The sequence below is a fragment of the Arachis hypogaea genome, chromosome 10, assembly GCF_003086295.3.
Source record: "Arachis hypogaea cultivar Tifrunner chromosome 10, arahy.Tifrunner.gnm2.J5K5, whole genome shotgun sequence".
NCBI classification, from domain to species: Eukaryota; Viridiplantae; Streptophyta; class Magnoliopsida; order Fabales; family Fabaceae; genus Arachis; species Arachis hypogaea.
Window position 1 is genome coordinate 1,341,284 of NC_092045.1, and position 22,135 is coordinate 1,363,418.

The 22,135-nt window shown below is 30.2% G+C and overlaps 3 protein-coding genes across 7 annotated transcripts; 2 read left to right on the forward strand and 1 right to left on the reverse strand.

Annotated features, from left to right (window-relative positions):
- Nucleotides 1–1,164: 1,164 nt before the first annotated feature.
- Nucleotides 1,165–6,437, forward strand: LOC112714449 (uncharacterized). Of its 3 annotated transcripts, XM_025766052.3 has the most exons (6): nucleotides 1,165–1,910; nucleotides 3,024–3,389; nucleotides 3,500–3,718; nucleotides 3,827–3,838; nucleotides 3,971–5,818; nucleotides 5,936–6,437. In XM_025766052.3, exons 1-6 carry the CDS (start codon nucleotides 1,304–1,306, stop codon nucleotides 6,286–6,288), a joined length of 3,405 nt encoding a protein of 1,134 aa, XP_025621837.1. In that variant the 5' UTR covers nucleotides 1,165–1,303; the 3' UTR covers nucleotides 6,289–6,437. The 3 variants fall into 3 exon arrangements, with proteins under 3 accessions (XP_025621837.1, XP_025621836.1, XP_025621838.1); XM_025766051.3 differs by having other exon boundaries at nucleotides 3,827–5,818; XM_025766053.3 differs by lacking the exon at nucleotides 3,827–3,838.
- Nucleotides 6,438–7,022: 585 nt separating this feature from the next.
- Nucleotides 7,023–11,332, forward strand: LOC112714451 (uncharacterized). Of its 3 annotated transcripts, none has more exons than XM_025766056.3 (5): nucleotides 7,023–7,334; nucleotides 7,437–8,012; nucleotides 8,100–8,318; nucleotides 8,442–10,430; nucleotides 10,837–11,332. In XM_025766056.3, the coding sequence occupies exons 2-5, from the start codon at nucleotides 7,523–7,525 to the stop codon at nucleotides 11,181–11,183; spliced, it is 3,045 nt and encodes a 1,014-aa protein (XP_025621841.1). In that variant the 5' UTR covers nucleotides 7,023–7,334; nucleotides 7,437–7,522; the 3' UTR covers nucleotides 11,184–11,332. The 3 variants fall into 3 exon arrangements, with proteins under 3 accessions (XP_025621841.1, XP_029145341.1, XP_025621839.1); XM_029289508.2 differs by having other exon boundaries at nucleotides 7,038–8,012; nucleotides 8,442–9,539; nucleotides 9,675–10,430; XM_025766054.3 differs by having other exon boundaries at nucleotides 7,064–8,012.
- A 60-nt stretch (nucleotides 11,333–11,392) lies between these two features.
- Nucleotides 11,393–13,766, reverse strand: LOC112714452 (uncharacterized). Its single transcript, XM_025766057.3, has 2 exons — nucleotides 12,389–13,766; nucleotides 11,393–11,751 (listed from the first exon to the last, which is right to left on the reverse strand). Exons 1-2 carry the CDS (start codon nucleotides 13,096–13,098, stop codon nucleotides 11,535–11,537), a joined length of 927 nt encoding a protein of 308 aa, XP_025621842.1. The 5' UTR covers nucleotides 13,099–13,766; the 3' UTR covers nucleotides 11,393–11,534.
- Nucleotides 13,767–22,135: the final 8,369 nt, after the last annotated feature.

A 22,135-nucleotide genomic window follows, 5' to 3' on the forward strand; every position in this document is an offset into this window, starting at 1 on the left:
AATGCTAAAGTGTTGAAGAATTTTATATTATTATTTGTAAAATTTCTAAGATATTAAGAAAAAAGAAAAGAGTAAATTCTGCTATGAAGAAAAACGCGAGGATGACTAAGAAGATTGCGCAAATGGAATTTATCAGCATATAGTAGTGCTTATTAGCTAGTTAAGTATGTGTGCATGCATTTATAGTAGTTTGAAATAAGAACAAAAAATTGTATAAGTTTATAACTTTTTATATGCATGGTTTACAAAATTTAGGTTGTGACACGTACAAAAATGGTTTGAGAAAAACAATGTGCTGTGGCTGATGAGAATTGAGAAATTCCACCGTGACGATGATTGAGGTGGCGGCTCTCTAATTTGAATTCCTTCCAGGGTAAGAGCATGTCATCTTGGAAAGAATACATAGAGCCAAAAGGAGAAAAAAAAAAGTGTGAATGGAAAAAGAGTGTGCGATCTTTCTTTGAAATGAAGGTGACAACAACAATCAACTCTATGTATGGATTTATTTATTCACACAGATAGACTTTACGGAAATTATTTTTAATATGAAAATGAAAATTGTATATTGGTTAAATATTTATATTTGAAATGTATTACAGTGTTGTAAAAATTATTCAACATGCTATCTACATGTCTTATTATGTTCCCCACGTGTTGACCAATATGTTGTCACGTGTTCAAAATACTCATCACATATTGGCCAAAATATTATCACGTGTCTAACATGTCTCTCACATATTACAACGCGCTTTTATGTATTGACTTCTCATCTACAAAATTCACCAATCTATAATTTCACTAAATAATTCCATTTCAAAAAAAAATCAATATTTTTTCATATAAAAAAAATCAGGCTAAACTTTATTCACCATACATACATATGTTCATCTAATTTTGAAATTGGCTTAGTTAAAACCAGTTTAGATGAATGAATGGAGTTAAGACTGAAATATTTCCATTTCAGCCTCAAGTTGAAACCCTGTGTATTGAGTCACAAAATAGTCAATAGTCAATAACACGTGTACATACGACAACACTCAACATGTATGTACAATTGTACACCTAGTGGACATGAATGTGAACGCCATTATTTTTGTAAAAAAAATTTCCACTCATAATTCTAAAGTATAGTCAATAACATATATAATATATCAATAATTTGAATATTCAACTTAGCATTTTATTTGTATGTATAAGATATAGTAAAGGATACATACCGACACCAATAATGATAAAATGTTGCCTACTATATATAGGAAAGGAGAATTATTAAAGAAGCTCAGGACATTTTTTCTCTACCGAAATGGCCAACCCATGGTTTCATGTCTCTGTTTTCTTCCTCTCTTTTTATTACACCTTTGCTTTGTTATCTACTGATGATGAATCTGCTCTTCTTGCATTCAAATCCTCCATTACTTCAGACCCAAATCACATGCTTGGTAACTGGTCAACCTCTTCATCATCTTCTTTATGCAACTGGGTTGGTGTCATTTGCGATTCGGACAACGGAAGAGTGAAGTCTCTGAATCTTAGTAACATGGGTCTCGTAGGTACCATTCCCCCTCACGTGGGGAACCTCTCTTTCCTTGAGGAGCTTGACCTCAAAGGCAACAACTTTCATGGTATGTTGCCGCAGGAGATGTTTTCTTTGCAACAACTAAGGTTGCTCAACTTGAGTTCCAACGCGTTTGGTGGTTCCATTCCTCAATCTGTGTCCAGCTTGTCCAACTTGGTCGAATTCGATTGTTCATCAAATCTCATCAATGGAACTATTCCACCCGTGATTGGCCAACTTCGCCAATTGAAGCTCTTCAATTTTGAGAATAACTCACTTTCTGGAATTATACCACCAACAGTTTCCAACCTCACTTTGCTTGAAGTATTCAACCTTGGTTCTAACTTCATATCAGGTACTATTTCCGTACCTAATAGTCACATGCATTTAGACATTTTCTTTTAAGAGAGAAGTCTTGTGTATATCACTTTTAGTTTTCTTTTTTTTTCTAGTAGTAATTAAAATAGAGTGGAAATTCAGGTGCAGCAAACTTCACGTGAAGTTGATATCTAAGAGTCGTTAGATGATTTAATTGATTTAACTAAATTTTTATCTAATAACTTTCGGATATCAATTTGACGTAAAGTCGATTTACTCGAGTTTTTAACTTAAAATAGTAGTGTGGAAGTTATATTTTTAAGTGAACGTTCAATTTGTTATAGTAATATTAACATTATTTTCCATAATTTAATTTTAATTAATACATTGTATATATTCTTTCTATGTACAAAGGGACATGATAAGATAACTGAACAGATAAGATAAAGAAATTTGAAGGTTGACTTTTCAAAGTCCATTTTTGCTACCTGCATGATGTAATACGTACACGACCACATGAGGGTTGAGGCAAGATAACAATCAAATACTAACTCTTAAGTCTTAACTCATCAGTTTTCACACGAAATTAAATAAGGAATTTGAGTTTAAGGTTTTCTATACACGCTGTTTTTTGTTTTTATCTAAAGATAATAGATAAGAATCATTAAACAATAATTGAGTCAAATATATTAAATTATTTAATAAGTTTGTGAAAGAATTTATGTGAATGCAACAAAAGCTTTTCTAATTTTGCCGGCACCGGTTATTGATGAGAGCAACAAAAGCTTTCTTCCAAAGTCAATACAACCTGAACTCTCTCTCTTGATATTAAATTAAGGAGCAAACTCAGCTGCAGTCGACTTCACATGAAGTTGATAGTTAAAAGTTAGATGAAAATTTAGTCAAATCAGTCAAATCATCTAACGACTTTCAATTATCGACTTCACGTGAAGTTGAGTTTCCACTTTAAATTAAATAAATTAATCAGACAACTACTGGTTAGAAATATTATTCACAGTTTTAAGAACGTTAAAATTTGGATGCTAGATGTTAGGAATGTTGTTTTCTATTACCATGCATAGAGTTTATACACTTTATTATTATTCCAACTTGCATAATAATGTTTTTTCATGTATTTGATGAATTAAAGGAGAAATTCCAAGAGAGGTGGGTGATCTTACTAAACTAAGGAGAATGAGATTTGATCACAATAAGCTTAGTGGCAAAATTCCAGCAACATTATTCAACATGTCAGTGTTGTATGATTTCATTCTTCACTTCAATGATCTTTCTGGCACTCTTCCATCAAACATTTGTCAAGGCCTTCCCCAACTTTCTTACCTTTATCTCAACGAAAATGATCTCTCTGGTAAGATGCCAACTGTTTGGCATAACTGCCAAGAGTTGATCCATGTTAATCTATCCGTCAATGGTTTCGATAAAGGTCCCATGCCAAGCGATTTCGGGAACTTGACTAAGCTTCAGTATTTATATCTTGATGATAATAACTTGGAAGGTATGAACTTACACCAGCATTGTTAATTACTTGATAGTAAATGCCTAAAATACTATGTTCTGGAAAGCATTGTTTAATGCTTATTATTGTGTATATATATATATATACAGGTGAGGTTCCATTCTCCCTTTTAAACATCTCTTCTTTGGTGATAATGAGCCTTATGGAGAACAAGTTAAAGGGGCAGCTTCCAAGTGATATGTGTCATTTGCTCCCTCAACTGGAATGTTTGTACCTAGATACCAATCAATTTGAAGGGATCATTCCAAGATCAATTAGCAGATGCACACAACTCAAAGTTTTAAGACTAATGTATAACCAGTTTACAGGTATATACTTCTTCATACTTGACCAATTTACCTACTCTTGCATGTATTTAGTCCTGTTCAATTTACTACTTGAATCCATATTGTTGAGACATTTTGCTATGCTTCTAGGTACCATACCAGGTGAGCTTGCTGATCTGAACAATCTTCAGTATCTTATGCTTGGATTTAACAAATTGAGTGGAACTATTCCTCTAAAGCTTCTGAATAGTACAGCTTTGAGATTGTTGTATCTTTCTTACAATTCTCTCTCAGGCACTCTTCCATCAGACAAAGGCTATAACCTTCCTAACCTGGATCAACTGCACTTGACTGGGAACAAATTTGTTGGAACCATTCCAAGTGGTTTATTCAATGCTACTTTGCTCACTAAACTGGACTTGAGTGAGAATCAATTCAGCGGAGTCATGCCAGCTGCGTTTCGAGATCTAACCATACTCGAAGTTCTCCATATAGGTGGCAATAACTTGACAACCGATAATGATTCTCATGAACTCGACTTCCTTACTTCCTTGACAAGTTCTACACATTTGAGAAGGATAATCCTATCTAACAATCCTTTAAATGCAACTCTTCCTAAATCAATTGGAAACTTGTCCCAATCTTTGGTACTCTTTCAAGCAGATAATTGTGGAATCTATGGCAACATTCCAATGGAAGTAGGAAACATAACTAGCCTGTGGAATTTGAATTTATATGGGAATAATATATCTGGACCAATTCCTACTACAATCAAAAGGTTACAGAACCTTCAGTCTTTGAATCTGAGCTACAATGGATTGCAGGGATCCATCATTGATGAGCTTTGTGAAATCATGAGTTTAAGTGTGCTAGCTTTATCAAGCAACAAGCTTTCTGGAGCAATACCAGCATGCTTGGGAAATATGGCTTCTCTTAGAAAGGTTTACATGGATTCTAATAAATTGAACTCGGGGATTCCATCTTCTTTTTGGAATCTCAATGACATCTTAGAGGTGAACCTGTCCTCCAATGCTTTAACTGGACAACTTTCACCAGGGATAGAAAAATTGAGAGCTCTTGTACTATTGGATCTATCAAGAAATGACATTTCAGGTGACATTCCTGCAATAAGTTCACTAGCTCTGCAAAATCTTTCCTTGGCAAGCAACAAGTTGCAAGGTTCCATTCCTGAATCACTTGGTCAGTTGGTAAGCTTAAACTCTTTGGACTTGTCTCAAAATCTTTTGTCTGGTTCCATTCCAAAATCCTTAGTGTCCCTTACTTTTCTTAAATACATCAACTTGTCCTACAATAACTTGCAAGGAGAGATTCCCAGTGGTGGACCTTTTGCCAATTTCACTGCTCAATCTTTCATGCATAATGAAGCACTCTGTGGTAACCCTCGCTTACAAGTCCCTCCATGTGCTAAACAAGATGGCAAAAGTTCAAGGCTAAAACTGATTTTAGCCATTTGCATACCCCTTGTACTAGTGTTAATCATTTTGATTCTTGCATACATAATTGTTCGCCGACATAGAATAAAAGATGTTGAGAATCCAGCTGAAAAGAATTCATCAGACTTGGGAGCAGCAAAAAGGATTTCCTACTATGAACTTGTCCAAGCAACCAATGGATTTAATGAGAGTAACTTAATTGGAAAGGGAGGTTTTGGTTCTGTGTATCAAGGCATGCTCTCTAGTGGGATGATAGTTGCCATTAAAGTGATTAACGTGGACTTGGAAGCAACATCCAAGAGCTTTGATGCAGAATGCAATGCAATGCGCAATTTACGCCATCGAAATCTTGTTAAGGTTATCACTAGTTGCTCAAATGATGAGTTCAAATCTTTGGTGATGGAATTCATGCCAAATGGAAGCCTGGACAAATGGTTGTATTCACATAACTATTGCCTAGATTTCTTGCAAAGGTTGAATATAATGTTGGATGTGGCATCTGCATTGGAATATCTTCATTATGGTTCTTCAATACCAGTTGTTCATTGTGATCTGAAGCCTAGTAATGTCTTACTAGATCAAGAAATGGTTGCACATGTTAGTGACTTTGGCATTGCCAAGCTCTTGGATGAAGGACAATCCATAACACATACTAAGACCATGGCTACACTAGGCTATGTTGCACCAGGTACTTTCTTAATTCTTATTACTTTCTAGTTAACTATAGCACAATCTAAGCTATTTTATTTGCTTCTTATATTGATAACATTTGATAATCATTATTATTATTATTACTGAAATGCAGAATATGGATCTAAAGGAATTATTTCAATCAAAGGAGATGTGTACAGCTATGGAATCATGCTAATGGAAGTATTCACAAGAAAAATGCCAACAGATGATATGTTTGCTGCAGAGTTGAGCTTGAAAAGTTGGATCAACAACTCAATGCCAAATTCAGTGATGGAAGTTGTGGACTCTAATTTAATACAACTATATGGTGATGAAGATATTGATGTTGTATTGCCTCATATATCATCTGTGTTGAGATTAGCTTTGAGTTGTTGTACAGATTCAGCTGAAGAACGAATTAAAATGACAGATGTGGTTGCAGCATTAACCAAGATCAAGAATGAGTTCACCTTAATGAAAGAATGAGCAAGCCAGTGAAATATGCATGGCTCATCTGTATGGATTTCAAAGCTAAATTAAAAGAATGTCAAGTCATAAATAAGATAATAATATATGTAATTGTTGTTCTCCTAGCCCCTATTTTATATAGATATATCTACAGAAGTTCACATGCATAGATATTGTTACGCCTTAATTAAAGAGCTCAAGAGTACTTTCCACACATGAGATGAGCATAATTAATCATAGTTAGTGACCAAATCAATATTCTAAAGAGAGATGAAAAAGCCACTTATACTTTAAGGACATACATAATTGTATCATTAGAAAGAATCTACAAATGATTTTTTTCTTAAGAAAGAATAGTAAACAAGATACTGAAAATGACATAACAGCTCATCAATAGTACTAGTGACATGCCATACATGCATCGTCCTTGTTACCCTTACCAAGAAATCATTTAAATATTCATCAACTTGGTATAAAGTATGGATTATATAATTAAATAACAACGTCTGAATAAAATAAAGGTGATGAAGTAGTCAGTAGTGGCATGCATGACAACATTAAAATAAAAAGTGCCACTTGTCATAAGAAAACAAAATGAAATTGCCACATGTTTCTAAAACAGACAATTTTATTTTGGTCAGAAATAGTGATAATTTTAACTTGTATATATAGACTATAAATAAACAGAAATAAATATTTTTTTAAAAAATAATTATGTATTGAATTATTGATAACAATATTTTGAAAAATATGTAGCTAACCATACCATCTCTTACTAAAATAAAAGTGTCATAGTTTTCTGGTCGGCAAGTTGTCTGCAACAATAATGATGGACACACAGTACAAGGGATAGTTTTGACTAGTTTGAGTGAATTATCACTAGAGTGTGAATTTTATGCAATTATTTTCTGTCTTTCTTTTCAAAGGTTATAAATTCTTTTGAAAAATTATATACAAGTTACATAAGTTGGCAACTAAAAATTATCTGTTAAAGAAAAATGTGTTCATCAGGTCATATTAAAAAAAAAAAAAGCATTTGTGCAAGTTATATTCTCTTCTTTCAGGTGCTTAGATTCATCCAATCCAACCTATTGATGTAATGGCAAAACTATGTTTTTATCTCTCTACCTTCTGTCTCTCACTATTTTACTTCATGGCATGCTTAGTTCTGAGTGAAGTGAACATCAGCACAGATGATGAACATGCTCTTCTTGCATTCAAGTCTTCCATTACTTCAGACCCCAATAATCTCATGCTTAGTAATTGGTCAACCTCATCATCATCATCTTCTTCTCTGTGCAACTGGGTTGGTGTTACATGTGATTTGGGTAATGGAAGAGTGAAGTCTTTGAATCTCAGCAACATGGGGCTTGTAGGTACCATTCCTCCACAAGTGGGGAGCCTCTCATTCCTTGAGGAGCTTGATCTCAAAGGAAACAGCTTCCATGGTGAGTTGCCACATGAATTGTATCAGTTGCAACAACTGAAGTTGCTCAACCTGAGTTATAACAACTTTGGTGGTTTCATTTTGGACTCAATATCCAACTTTTCTAAGTTGGTTTACTTGGACTGTTCATCAAGTTTCAGCAAAGGATCCAATACTATTCTACCAGTCATTGGACAGCTTCAACATTTGAAGGTTTTGAGGTTAGATAACAACTCTCTTTCAGGATTCATTCCACCAGCCATATCTAATCTCTCTTCACTTGAAGTCATTAGCCTTGGTTATAACACCTTGTCAGGTAATAATACCTTATATTTTAGCACACATTATCACATGTTAAACATCTCAACATTGCAGTAATAAGTGAATAGTGTTGCTTATATAGGTGAGATTCCAGTGTCTCTGTTGAACATCTCTTCATTGAGGCATTTCAGTGCTGGCTACAACAATTTAAATGGAACTCTCCCTAAAGAGTTGTGCCATCAGCTTCCTCAACTTGAATTCCTTCTTTTGGATTTTAATCAATTTGAGGGAACTATTCCAGCATCAATTGGTAACTGCACATCTCTGGTACTATTAAGTTTATCCAATAACTTTTTCACAGGTACAATAATATGTCCTCCATAATTTTGTACAACAATATTTCAGCCATTATACATAACAAATTTATGTCACCTATTAATCAATATCTATCTTTTCTTTCACAAAAATATCTCTGTTTATGAAGGTCCAATACCCATGGAGATTGAAAATCTTGGTAAATTTGAGCATCTTGCAGTGGGGTTTAACGATTTGAGTGGACCAATTCCATCAAAGATCTTCAACATTTCAACATTGAAATACTTGTATCTTTCATACAACTCTCTCTCAGGTGTTCTACCATCAGAAATGGGGTATACTCTGCCTAGCTTGGTGCAACTACACTTAACTGGGAACAAGCTTGTTGGAAGCATTCCAAATGGTTTATTCAATGCTACTTTGCTTACTAAAATTGACTTGAGTGAGAATCAATTCAATGGACTCATGCCTACCGGATTTCGATATCTATCAATCCTTGAAGTTCTTCATATAGGTGGCAATAATTTGACAAGTTCTCATGAACTTGAATTCCTTACATCCTTGACAAGTTGTACACAGTTGAAGCGTATTGTAGTAACTGGCAATCCTTTAAAGGCGAGTCTTCCTAAGTCGATTGGAAATTTATCAAAGTCTCTAGAACTTTTTCAAGCAGATCTCTGTAAAATTTATGGCAACATTCCATTGGAAATAGGAAACATAAGTAGCTTGTTGAATTTAAATTTGTATGGGAATGATATAAGTGGACCAATTCCTACTACAATTAAAGGGTTACAGAAGCTTCAGTCTTTGAATTTGAGCTACAATGAATTGCAGGGATCCATCATAGATGAGCTTTGTGAAATTGGGAGCTTAAGTGTGCTGTCTCTATCAAGTAATAAGCTATCTGGAGTTATACCAACATGCTTGGGAAATATGGCCTCTCTTAGAATCGTTTACATGGATTCTAACAAATTGATTTCAGAGATACCATCTTCTTTTTGGAATCTCAAGGATGTCTTAGAGGTAAATTTATCATCTAATGCTCTTGTTGGAGAACTTCCATATGATATAGGAAGATTGAGAGCTCTGGTTCTATTGGATCTATCAAAAAATGAGTTTTCAGGCAACATTCCTACAACCATAAGTTCCTTGGGAACACTGCAAAATTTGTCCCTGGCAAGCAACAAATTTCAAGGGTCTATTCCTGCGTCGTACGGCGAAATGGTAAGCTTAAGCTCACTGGACTTATCTCGAAATCTTTTGTCAGGTGCGATTCCAAAATCCTTAGAGTCACTTGTTTATCTTAAATACATCAACTTGTCTTATAATAAATTGCAAGGAGAGATTCCTAATGATGGACCATTTGTAAATTTCACTGCTCAATCTTTCATGCATAATGAAGCACTTTGTGGTAATCCTCGCCTATTGGTCCCTCCATGTTCTAAGAAAGATAGGCAAAGATCAAGGACAATGTTGCTTTTGCTCAAATGCATTCCACCTATAGTTGTGTCAATCATTTTGGTTGTTGCATTCATAGTAGTTCTGCAATGTAAGAGAAAAAATGTTAAAACTCGTCATGAGAGAAATTCATCAACTTTGGAAACAAGAAGGCTTTCCTACTATGAACTTGTACGAGCAACTAATGGATTTAGTGAGAGTAATTTAATTGGAAAGGGGGGATTTGGTTCTGTATATCAAGGGAAGCTCTCTGGTGGGTTGATAGTTGCAATCAAAGTGCTTGATTTGGATTCAGAAGAAACAGCACACAGTTTTGAAGTGGAATGCAATGCAATGCGCAATCTACGCCATCGAAATCTTGTTAAGATTATTAGCAGTTGTTCAAATGATGATTTCAAATCCTTGGTGATGGAGTTTATGCCAAATGGAAGTCTTGACAAATGGTTGTACTCACATGAGTACTGTTTAGATTTCTTTGAAAGGTTGAGTATAATGTTAGATGTGGCATCTGCATTGGAATATCTGCATCATGGTTTTTCAACTCCAGTTGTTCATTGTGACTTGAAGCCTAGCAATGTCATGTTAGATGAAGACATGGTGGCACATGTAAGTGATTTTGGCATTGCTAAACTCTTGGATAAGGGACAATCTAAAGTTCATACAAAGACCTACTTAGCCACTCTTGGCTATGTTGCACCAGGTAATTCCTTATCACTATTGTATTTTCCTTTGGATTTTGTCTTAGTTAAACATATCTTTAAATGATGGATGTGGATATTATGACTCGCAAATCAAAAATACTATTTGCACACTATAAATCAGCCACCAAATCAGTCATTATAAATATACACATAGTATAGTTGATTCCCAATTTATAATGTCATCCCTATTTTGGACATATTTCCATCATTATAAAGCATATCTATAACAAAATCTTATAAAGTTAGGAGTGACATCAAGATAGGAATGGTAATACTAGACATGCCTAGACAAATTATAAACTATAAGTCTTAATTACTTGTTGTGGAAAAATTATTTACTTTATTATATTTGTTTATTATATTGAGAACATTTGAAAATAACTAGTAATTAGTATTGACTTGTAGAGTATGGATCTATGGGAATTATTTCTGTCAAAGGAGATGTGTATAGCTATGGAATTATGTTAATGGAAGTCTTCACAAGAAAGATGCCTACAGATGATATGTTTGCTGCAGAATTGAGCTTGAAAAGTTGGATTAACCAATCACTGCCAAATTCAATCATAGAAGTTGTGGATTACAATTTAGTACAATTATATGGTGAACAAATTGATAATATATTGCCCCATATATCATCTATATTAGAATTAGCTTTGAGTTGTTGTGTAAATCCACCTGAAGAACGAATTACAGTGACAGATGTTGTTGTGTCATTAACCAAGATCAAGAATTTGTTCACACAAGAAAGCTAAGGAACAAACCTTAGACAACTTTTAATTTTTTGCAGTCACACCCCCCTCTTTCAAATGTAAAATATATATGTGTATTTTTTCTATTATTATTTTTCTCTCATTTCTTTCAAGGAAAGAAAATGGAAACAGAGGTTCCAATATTCACAACAGATCAAAAGAGACAGACACACACACACACACCCCACAAAGATTGCAACAGGGAAACAATCTTTCAGTAACCTGTGAAGTTGGCAACTTCTTTTATATGTATAAGCTTCAGCAACCGTTTTTTTAGGCCAGGAACCAATAAAACACTCAATATGTATGCGTGTAATGAAGAATGGAAGGGAAGAACAGTGATTGAATTCGTAGCTAGAACATATTTACACGAAAAAACCATGGAAGAACAAAAGCAATTACAAGGCATGCCATCAAGAAGTTACAAAATGGCTGTCCTCGCCAACATCCACCAAACCTGCGTGATGAGTTATCTTGGTCCATGAATCTCCCTTCGTTCCACTCTTCCATGAATCCAGCATCAGCAACACCCGACACGTTTTTCGCAATCTCGCCACATATTTCACATAATCTGTTGTTAGAAAGAGTAGCTAATAAGCAATTTATTCTGTAATAAAATGCAACAAAAAATGTATTTAACATGGAGCAATTTGCGAATTCGGAATTTAATAGTTTTTGAACGATCAGTGATAAGACTCACATGCAGTTATCTTCATGTAAAGTTGCTAGTTGAAAATCGTTACATGATTTGACATGTTTGACTAAATTATTATCTAACGGTTCTGAAGTTAACTATATGTGAGTTTTTACCTACCTTAATATTTTATACCAATACCAAATTTGGCATCCAAGAATATACAATAAAAAGGGGTTTGAAGAAAAGTGTTATGCTTCTAAAAAATAAGAATCATTTTAGGGTGATGATACTATAAGCTTTTCCTAGTCCAAGCCCAACAAATCATCAAAATTCAGAGCAGGGAAAGTGCAGAATCAAAAGACTCTTTACAATTTTGAATAAACATCAAATAGTCTGGTCATAATTGACATGCAAGATACAAGCACAGCCATTTACTCTTGGATTCCAAGGATAGATGATAATCATGATAATCAAATAGTCTGAAGCTGCTGCATACTTCCAAATATTTCACAAGACATGTACACATGGATATATAAATTGGAAAAAAAAACATTGATAACAACACATGTACCTGTTTCCTTTAAGCTTGAACCAGGCCTCAGCACAATGAATATGCGCAATGCCAAGCTCATCCTTACATGAACAACCAAGCTGAATCAAATCAGTACTAGTAGCACCATTGGCAGTTCCAACAGCTGTTGCATCTGATGGTCTCCCAGAAGCAAGGTGGCAAATCCTACAAATCCTTTCACCTTCTGAACTCTCACTAAACCGTTTGTGGTTGGTGCACCTTATATCAATCACACAAGAATTCTTATCTGTCATTTCAGAAACCCCTTTGGGGGCTCTCACAGATACTTTGCTCAACCCTGATTCATTTACCTTCAGCTCCAATTTCATACTGTCCCTGTTAACACACTCACTCTGAACAGCCTCTATTACAACCACGGTTTCAACCACTTGCTGATTAACCAAATTGCTTGAATTATAACTAGTTCCTTGATCAACCTCAGACATTGTTTCACTGTTTTTTTGGTAATCACACTTCTTCCCACTCTCAACTTCCTCAGGTTCCACCTTTAACTCCTTATCTGATCCCAAATCCTTACCCTTTTGTTCTGAAGTTCCAACTTCTCCACTTATAGTGGTTCTCTCACCCAAGCTACCCCTACCTACTGCATCAATTGCAGCCCCATCAGGTTCATGACTCAAATTATCATCAACTCTTTCATGAACAGGATCCATTACCTCACCACTCCCCTCACTTGCGGCTTGATCCATTACCAATTCGTTCAACTCAATTATTTTCTAACCAGAAAAGAAATCCTTACTACATATACATGCCACAGTGCAAACTCCAACCACCAAAAACTAAACTTGAAACGGATAAACAAAAATGCTGCTTTTAATTGCAGAGGAAGATCAATGTGATCAAATAAAACTTTGAAAATGAATATCTTTCAACAACCCACTTCATGATTCGAGACATAACCTTGGCATATTACCATAAACCATCAAGATTCTATTGAAAAATGAAACTTTGGATGTCACCTAATTAAAAAAAAAGAAGGATGACCTCAATTTCCAAGTAAAAACAAGCAAGTACCCCCCAAAATCAAGAAAAAAAAGGAAAATTTTAATCTGGGAATGTTTGAATCCAACCTTAACTTCAGGGAGCATATAGAAATATATTTAATTGGGAAAATAGGAGATTAAGTTAGGTGAAGAAAAGAAATGAAGAAGAAAAACAGCAACAAAAGAGGATTGAGTGCGTTTGAATCATATAATTGAATGTGTTAGTGAGTGGAGAAAGCAAGGGATAAATGAGAAATAAAAAGGGTTTTGTCTTTATTGGTCGGTTTCATATGAATCCCTTTTCATATATAGACAGACAGAGATTGACATCTCACTACTATTGCAAAATACAAAGCTCACAAAGTAGTTATCATTATTTAATTTGAAACGAAAAATATATTTAATTTATAAATTGAATTTATTTTTAATGCAGTATAAAACTGTTTTACATTTACATTCAATTAAATAAAATCACATTAACAAAAATAATTATTTTTATATTAACTACGTAAATAAGAACAGTTGTGATTGCACGAAACGTTTTATATTGTCAGTTAGAACCTTTAAAATGGGCTAAACCCATCGAGCCAGTCTGTTTACCTATTTAAATGGTCGGAATTTGTCTCTAAAATTAAGTCCGTTTAAATTTCGGGCTAAACGGACTGAACCCAATTAACCTGAAAAAGATGACGGGTTAAACGGGTTAGTCCGCGGACTAAATGAGTGGCTCGTTTAATTTTTTTTACATTTGTCCAAAAAAAAGTAGCACTTTTAGCCGATGTTTTTCTCTATCCGACCCGAAAATCCGACCCACCAATTTTAAAAATATTAATTTTGACATAAAAGTAATAATTTTTATCAAATTATTTTTCAAAAAATAAAATAAAAAGATAAACGGACTGACTCGTTTAACCCATCAGATTTACTATAAACGATCCGGAACGAAAAATCATGGCCTTTGAATAAAGCAAGCTTAAAGGGACAGCCTATTTAACCCACGAATTTAATGGGTCGGACTAACCAGTTTGACAGCCCTATTATCAGTACATCAAAATTAAACTCTTATAAATTACTGTAAAATATTTTAGATAATTATTTAATTATATTTATTTTTTAAATAATTATTTATATATTAATAAAAGTGATTAAATTCTTTTAGTGTTGTAATTTGTAAAGATGTGTCTAATTCTTGTTAGTGCCGTAACCACTAACCAGAAGAGCCAACTTAGAGGATCAGGTTCTATGGTGAGGTGAAGTATTAGGGTTTTGCATGGACCTAAAAAAAATGAGCTTCCATATATTTATGTAATAAAGAAGAAAGCACTCTTTTTGTTTCATTGAAGATTTTACGTACTAATGACTAGAGTCCACTGATCTGTTAGCCAGAATAGAAATATTATTCTCCATTTATCTCTTATATATATTTGCTTTTTTTTTTTTGTGTTTGTGTGTATCTTGTTAATTTGTCAGTTATTTTATATTTTTGTGTTCTTAAATTTTGGTACGTATTTATTGTGTATGGTAGGAACTTGTCGTATTGATTTTAACTTAAGCTATCGTTGACACTTGACAGAGATGTTTTCATTTATTTATTAAATTACAAGCAGATATGTTACACTCAAGGGATAATTGATTTATTATTATATTCTTCCTTAGAGTTCAATTTAAACCTTCATCACAAGTTTTTTATTGTGCTTCAATAATATTCAATGTTTATTACTTTCATTAAAGTACTTAAAAAATGAGTTCTACCTAGAGACGCAGGTGTGAAAGGTAGCTGCTATATGCTTTTGTTACATTGGCAGATAATTAAATATTAAATCAGAAGTTTAACCTTATACGTTGGTGTTATTCAAAATTTCAAATGTCAAACCTTGGTATTTTACAAAAATATTTGATAACAAAAAAATATTAATTTAAAATAATTAAAATTTATTTTATTTAATATTCATTAATTATTATCATTTTATTTTTTTATCTTTTTAATATTACTATTTTAGGACTAACTAGTTTTTGAAGATTTTACAAGTTGTTTCTTTTTCATACGTTTAAAGGTGGATGCATGCGTTATGAATGATTATCGGTTAATGTTAGGCAAATATTTTAATTAATAAGAGATGAGATGTTTTATTTCGAAATGTTTATTATCTTCACGAATATTACATTGGGTAAGTTTATTTATGCCAATGTTTATTGTCAAGTATAAAACATGAGAACTTAATCTTAATCATAAGGGGTGTTAATAAAATAATCATATGCTAATTTAAAAAAAAATATATTCAGCATAATTATAACAAACAGAATATTCACTGTTTATAATATTAAATTAAATCTTTAAATATATTCTCAAACTAAAATAAATGAACTCAATCATGGAGAATCTTTGCATTTTTATCGTAATAATTTGAAAGTCAATGTTTCGATCGGCTATTTAATTTCTTCAAGAAATTAAACATGCATCTATATTATTTATTTAGAGAAATGTTGGATATTTGAATTAATACTAATCAACTTTTAATTTTTTCACTAAGTATTAATATTTTTCATTTATTATAGGATTAACAGAAAATTATATTAATTATTAAACCAGTTGCACCTTTGTATTATATATATATACATATCAAAGTTTCCAGCTGTTGCAATATGAACTGAGTGATAACTACGTATAATATGATCACAAATTAAGTACTTACTGAAATTAGGGTAAAGGAAAACAAGAACTTATTCTTGTCTTTTATTGCTCTCATATATGGCTTTTTTTCCAAATTTACAAATGAAAATTATAAATATAGAAGTTAAGATTCTGAAAAATACAATAATGAAATCGAAATCATATAGTTGAGCAAATAAAGTAGTATATATAAAGAGAAAATGACAGTATTAAGTCATTTTGTATGAGATTTTACATGATTAAGTCAAATAAAAAAATAAGACATGGATCAACAAAAAAGCATGTCTATATATAATTCGAATCAATAACCTTATTCGAACTAAAAAGTTTAATAATTCGAATCAAACCTCTTCAAATTAACGAGGGAGTTTGCAGTTTTAGTAGTTCGAATCAGACTGATTCGAATTATGCATGGGAAAGTTCGAATCAACCTGATTCAAATTATGCATAGAAAATTTTAATCTAGCTTATTCGAATTAGTGCTTGAAGAATTCGAATTATAGTTCGAATTTAGCTAATTTGAATGGGTTAGTTTTGATTCACTGGAAAATTGAATTCTATCTATACATAAAATTTCGACTGTTAAATTTAATACAAAATCAACTTATATAAATATTAATAAAAATTTTGTAATAAAAAAATACTTAACTTATCAATTTTTATATGTTATTTTTAAATTTATAAATAAATAAATATTAATTTTTATTATAATAATAAAAAATTATAACATACTAAAATAGAATACTAAAAAAAATACTATATAATATAAAAAATATATAAAAAAATATAAAAAAATTATTATACCAAATTTAAAAAGATAATATTATAATTTAATATCATATTTTTTTAATAATTATCGATCTAAAAATAATTTTAATTAATATTATTCAAATAATATTTATTTTATTAAAATTAATTTTAATATAAAATGGTCAAATATAAGTTAATTTTAAGTTCTTAACTCTTATTAATAAATTAAATTAAAAATCATATATAAAAATAGACATATTTATTAAATTTTAATAACATATAAATATTTAACAATTTTTTAAATATTTTTTTAATAATATATTTATTAAATACTCTTTTTATAAAATATTTAAATATTTTTTTATAAAGTATTTAAAGTATATAAAAATATACTTCTATTATTAAAAAAATATTTAAAAAATCGTTAAATTTTTATATATTATTAAAATTTAATAAATATGTCTATTTGTATATGTTATTTTTAATTCAATTTATTAATAGAAGTTAAAATTATTTGAATAAATATGTCCATTTGAAAAGACAACGAACTAAAATGTTAGCCCGATATTACAACATCATTCAATGAGGTAATTTAACAATCATATCAATGTAATAGAATGTATCATTGTTGTTCAGAATAACAACTAAAAACAGATGCTTTGTAATTACTAAATAACAGTTAAAAAAGTGGGAGTATAGTGGGAGTACACATGTATCCTAATTCTTAATATTGACACACAAATATAAAAAGATTATGTTATGGATTACTGTAATTTATGTCACCTATATTAGTCAGTAATATTCTAACTACTTTTGATATTAGATTTCAAGAGAGTAATAAACTTCACAAAGGAACCAAATAAAGAATAATATAAACATGGGTTTTACTCTTTACATTTCTGCTTTTGATACTAATAATTTTGATACATTTTTCAGGCTGTCATTCAAAACTTCAGTTATGGCAACAGTTATAGTCTTAGCCTATTTTGTGGGCAATCCTTGCCCCTCAAGTTTCCTAACCTAGAAAGCAGAAAACGATTATCAATGACCAAACCACTCATAATAGCTTAAAATATTGAATTGCTCTTAAAATTGCAAATTTGCAACTAGTTAAAAAATAAAATAAGTGAATAAAAAAGTCCATGAAAAGAGAGAAAAATAAAAATTGGTAAGAAGGTTAACGAAAATTACAAGGGTTAATGTATCAACCAGGAATAATACAAATATGTTTATTTAAATTAAAAATTAAAATAATAAGAGTATATTTATCTAAAAAATGTTAATTTAAAAATAATATAAATGTATTTATTTGTTAGTTAAAAATTAACGATCGTTATTTTTTTTAAATTGAATAAATATAATTAATCATGTGAGTACAATAATAATACGAATACATACAATTTTATAAATCATTCATTTAAATTATATCTATTTAAATTTTAAATTATAAACTAATACAAATTTTATAATTTAAAAATCTAATTATTTAAATAAAATTAAATTGATTAAAAATAAAAATATACTAATACAATTTAAATCGTATTAAAACGTAAACAGGTTTGTTGAGTCCATAAACAAACTTTATGTAAATAAATAAGTTTAGTTAACGTGATAGGTGAATTTTGTGCAAACTTTATAAAAACATAATAAAAAAAATTAAATCCTAAAAAATAACATAATTTTTTTTAGAATTAATTTTTTTATATTTTATAATAAAAATAAAAAATCTGATTAACATTGAACTGGTCCAATATTCTAGATAATTTTGTTTTTTTAGTGTAATTCGAATTGCATCCCTTATAATTCGAATGAGTGTAATTCGAACTATCCTGGGTCAACCTGTATGTATAATTCGAATCAGATAGGTTCGAATTACGTACAAATTTTTGTCTATATATTTCAAATTGATCAATTTCGAATTACATAAAAACACGCTTTTAATTTATCTATGTTATATTTTTTACTTTGGTTGAATCATGCTCCATTCTGATTTAATAGTGTTACTTGCCCATATATAAACGCATCAATAAAGTATCTTTATTTATAGAAAAACTCTTATCCACGTTGCCACAAGTGCTTAATCATGCCTACGAATTATTAATCAATTAAATACCTAAACATAGTTGTTTAATTAGTGGTTTTCCTTTTCTAGTACAAGGCCTTTCTGGAATGAAAAGACAAAGGGTAGGAGCATAATTTTGAGCTTTCCCCTCTTAACTTCTTTAACTTAATTAGTGACATCTACGGTAATTGACTATTATATATATATATATATATATATATCCGTTACTTTATGTTTCAATTCATCAATCCCGTTTTTTTCAACGAAATATATATTCATTAGATTTGATGTAAAACCATGTAAAAATGAAATTGCTTAACGGTCCAGATGAATCCAACTATCACAAACGTCACATAATTACAAGCATTAATCAATGATCAAGAGGATGAAGCATGAACATTTGGGGGTCTAATTCAAGGATTTCAACCTGCAAAATGAATGTGTAGGATCTTCAATTTGTAAATATTTTTTTTATTATGTTTGATATAAGGTTTTAAAATTTTTAAAATAATTTATTAATTAGATTAATAATATATTTTTTTTAAAAAATAAATGAATTACATAAATTTTCTTACCAAAAAAATAAAAAGTATAGCTAATTATTTTATTTAAGTTTAATTATTCTATTGGTTCTTATAGTTTTACAAAATTTTTAATTAGGTCTCTATATTTTTTTTAAATTGAGTTCCTGTACTAATTTTTTTTTAATTAAATCCTTCTTAACAGTCATTGGTTTAATTATATCGGAACCTAATTAAAAAAATTAGTGCAAGGACCCAAATAAAAGAAAAAAAATATAGAAACCCAATTAAAAATAAAATTTGGTGAAAAAACTTAATTAAAAAAAATATAAAGACCTAATTAAAAATTTTGCTAAACTATAAAAACTAATAGAATAATTAAACCAATTATTTATTACCCTTTTAATATGCATTAGCATTGTCCTAGAAAAATTTGAATGAAAGAAAATTCACATACAATTAGAATCTTTGAGTTGGGTTTAGGATTGGTTTAGGCACTATTTTGGAAAAAGATATTTTTATAAATAATATTTTTTTAAAAGATTTTTTATAAAAATAAAAGTGATTTTATATTTGGATATTTCATGTAAAAATATCTTTTTATTTATCAATTATATTTAGATAAAATAAGATAAAATACTTTTTTATTTATTTATTATGTAAAAATATCTTTTTTTTTTAAAGAAAAAAAGATGTAAATTGTACCTTCTCAAAAAATATATTTTTTTTATTTTTTAGTACTTTTACTTTTATTATTAGAAATTTGTCAAACACACTAAAAAATAAAAAAGGATATTTTTTATTAAAAAAAGATTTTTTTTATCAATTTAATGGCGTCCAAATAAACACCTTAATCTGAATTCAGTTGTACTATCTTAAAAATATGAATAATACTAAAAAGACAAAAAATAATAGTGAGAACTTATCTTATTTAATTTAAATAAGATAAATTTTGATTATTTTTAATTAATTATTTTTATTTATTAAATATTTTCAAAATATATATATATATATATATATATATATATATATATATATATATATATATATATATATATATATATATATATATATATAAAGATCCGGTGAATGTGGATTGACGAATGAGATGCTTAGAAAATTGAATGTATGAACCAAAATTATGATTAATTATGAGGAAATGGGGCCTACGTAGAAGAATGACGTCTACAAGAAAATGAGTGTTTGTGGGTCTTACACGTTTTCCAGCTACATACTAACCACTTCTTAAACCAACTGGATTTGGATTTGGATTTTAATTTTGGCAAGTGTGGCAACTACATGTGCTATTTGACTACTATTATGCCTGTACCCACAAACCCCCTTTTTTTCCGGTATACATTTATTTTTCCTAAATACAACTGGAGTTTGATTGATTGACTGATTTCTTTCTTTCTGTATGGATCCCAATTCTTTTTGTTTTCGAACTATAGGCCGTGTTTGTTTATAGAGATAGCACATTGAGATAGGGATATTAAGATATAAAATTGTGTTTAGTAAAAAAGATATGGATAGAAATAATGTGTTCAAAGACACTAAATTAGTGTATTTTGTGTCCATCCTAACAGGAAAGATACGAAGACACTAACAAAGGACACAACTTACTTTTATTTTTTCTTTCATTATTCTTGTTAATTTTTCATAATTATATTTTTTATTGTTATATTTTTCATCTTAAATTTTTTGAATGAAAAAAATAGGAAAAAAGACAGATAGGTCCCTGACTTTTTAAACTTTTGACAAATACATCCCTCACAAAATTTAAATACAAAAAAGTTCCTGACTTTAACAAACGGAGGACAATTTAGTCCTTCCGTCTATTTGCCTCTCATACACCAAACGGAACTGGCTGACGTGGCTGAAACGGTGTCCAGGTGTCCGTTACGGTGCCACGCTGGAAGGGGAATAAAGTTCGAAGGACAAATAAGTCCTTGACGTCGTTTTGCAAATAAAGTTCGAAGGACAAATAGGTCCTTGAGAATTTTTTTTTCATTATGCTTCTATTATGTTTCTATTATGAGAATTTAGTTTATAAAATTATGTTTGTATTTTGAAATCTAGTTAACTTGTTGTATTCTGTAATTTAAATTATTTGTATTAAAATTGCAGAAATTGGGTTTGTTCTGTTTCTACTTTTTTTTCTTAAATTGCATTAGTTCAGTTTTAGTGTATTTGTGTATTATATTAGAATTTGTTAAATTGCATTAGTTCATTTTTCATCATATCAGTGGCATTAGTTAGCATCAGTTCATTTATGCGTCAAGTTAGCATTAGTTCATTTGTGCATCATTCATGTATTAAGTTAGCACTAATGTATTTGTGTATTATATTAGAACTAGTATTTTTATCCATAATAACATTACGAGAATAATTTTTTTAAATTATAGTTCACTTTGTTCTAACAGTATAAATTATGCATGACACACAAGATTTATAAAATCAAACTACTTTTACAAAAAAGTCGTAAGTTGACAAAAATTTATGACTAAGAAGACCAAGATATCCGCAGATAAAAAAATTAAATAATAAGATTTTTAGTTATTATTTTTATATGAAAAAGTCTAATTTTTTATTAATAATTAATTTTAACATTCGTTATCTAAAATTTAAAATAATTTAATGTGTATATTTTTATATTTAAAATATTTTAATTGTAAAAAATATCAAATGACATATTTTGATTTGTCAAATTACTAATATAAAATATAATTATATATAGAG

Coding starts and splice junctions, on each gene's coding strand:
- LOC112714449 (XM_025766051.3), top strand. CDS start 1,304: ATGGCCAACCCATGGTTTCATGTCTCTGTTTTCTTCCTCTCTTTTTAT. Junction 1,911..3,023: donor TGGTTCTAACTTCATATCAG/GTACTATTTCCG, acceptor GATGAATTAAAG/GAGAAATTCCAAGAGAGGTG. Junction 3,390..3,499: donor TGATGATAATAACTTGGAAG/GTATGAACTTAC, acceptor ATATATATACAG/GTGAGGTTCCATTCTCCCTT.
- LOC112714451 (XM_025766054.3), top strand. CDS start 7,370: ATGGCAAAACTATGTTTTTATCTCTCTACCTTCTGTCTCTCACTATTT. Junction 8,013..8,099: donor TGGTTATAACACCTTGTCAG/GTAATAATACCT, acceptor TTGCTTATATAG/GTGAGATTCCAGTGTCTCTG. Junction 8,319..8,441: donor ATCCAATAACTTTTTCACAG/GTACAATAATAT, acceptor CTGTTTATGAAG/GTCCAATACCCATGGAGATT.
- LOC112714452 (XM_025766057.3), bottom strand. CDS start 13,098: ATGGATCAAGCCGCAAGTGAGGGGAGTGGTGAGGTAATGGATCCTGTT. Junction 11,752..12,388: donor TTCAAGCTTAAAGGAAACAG/GTACATGTGTTG, acceptor TTCTAACAACAG/ATTATGTGAAATATGTGGCG.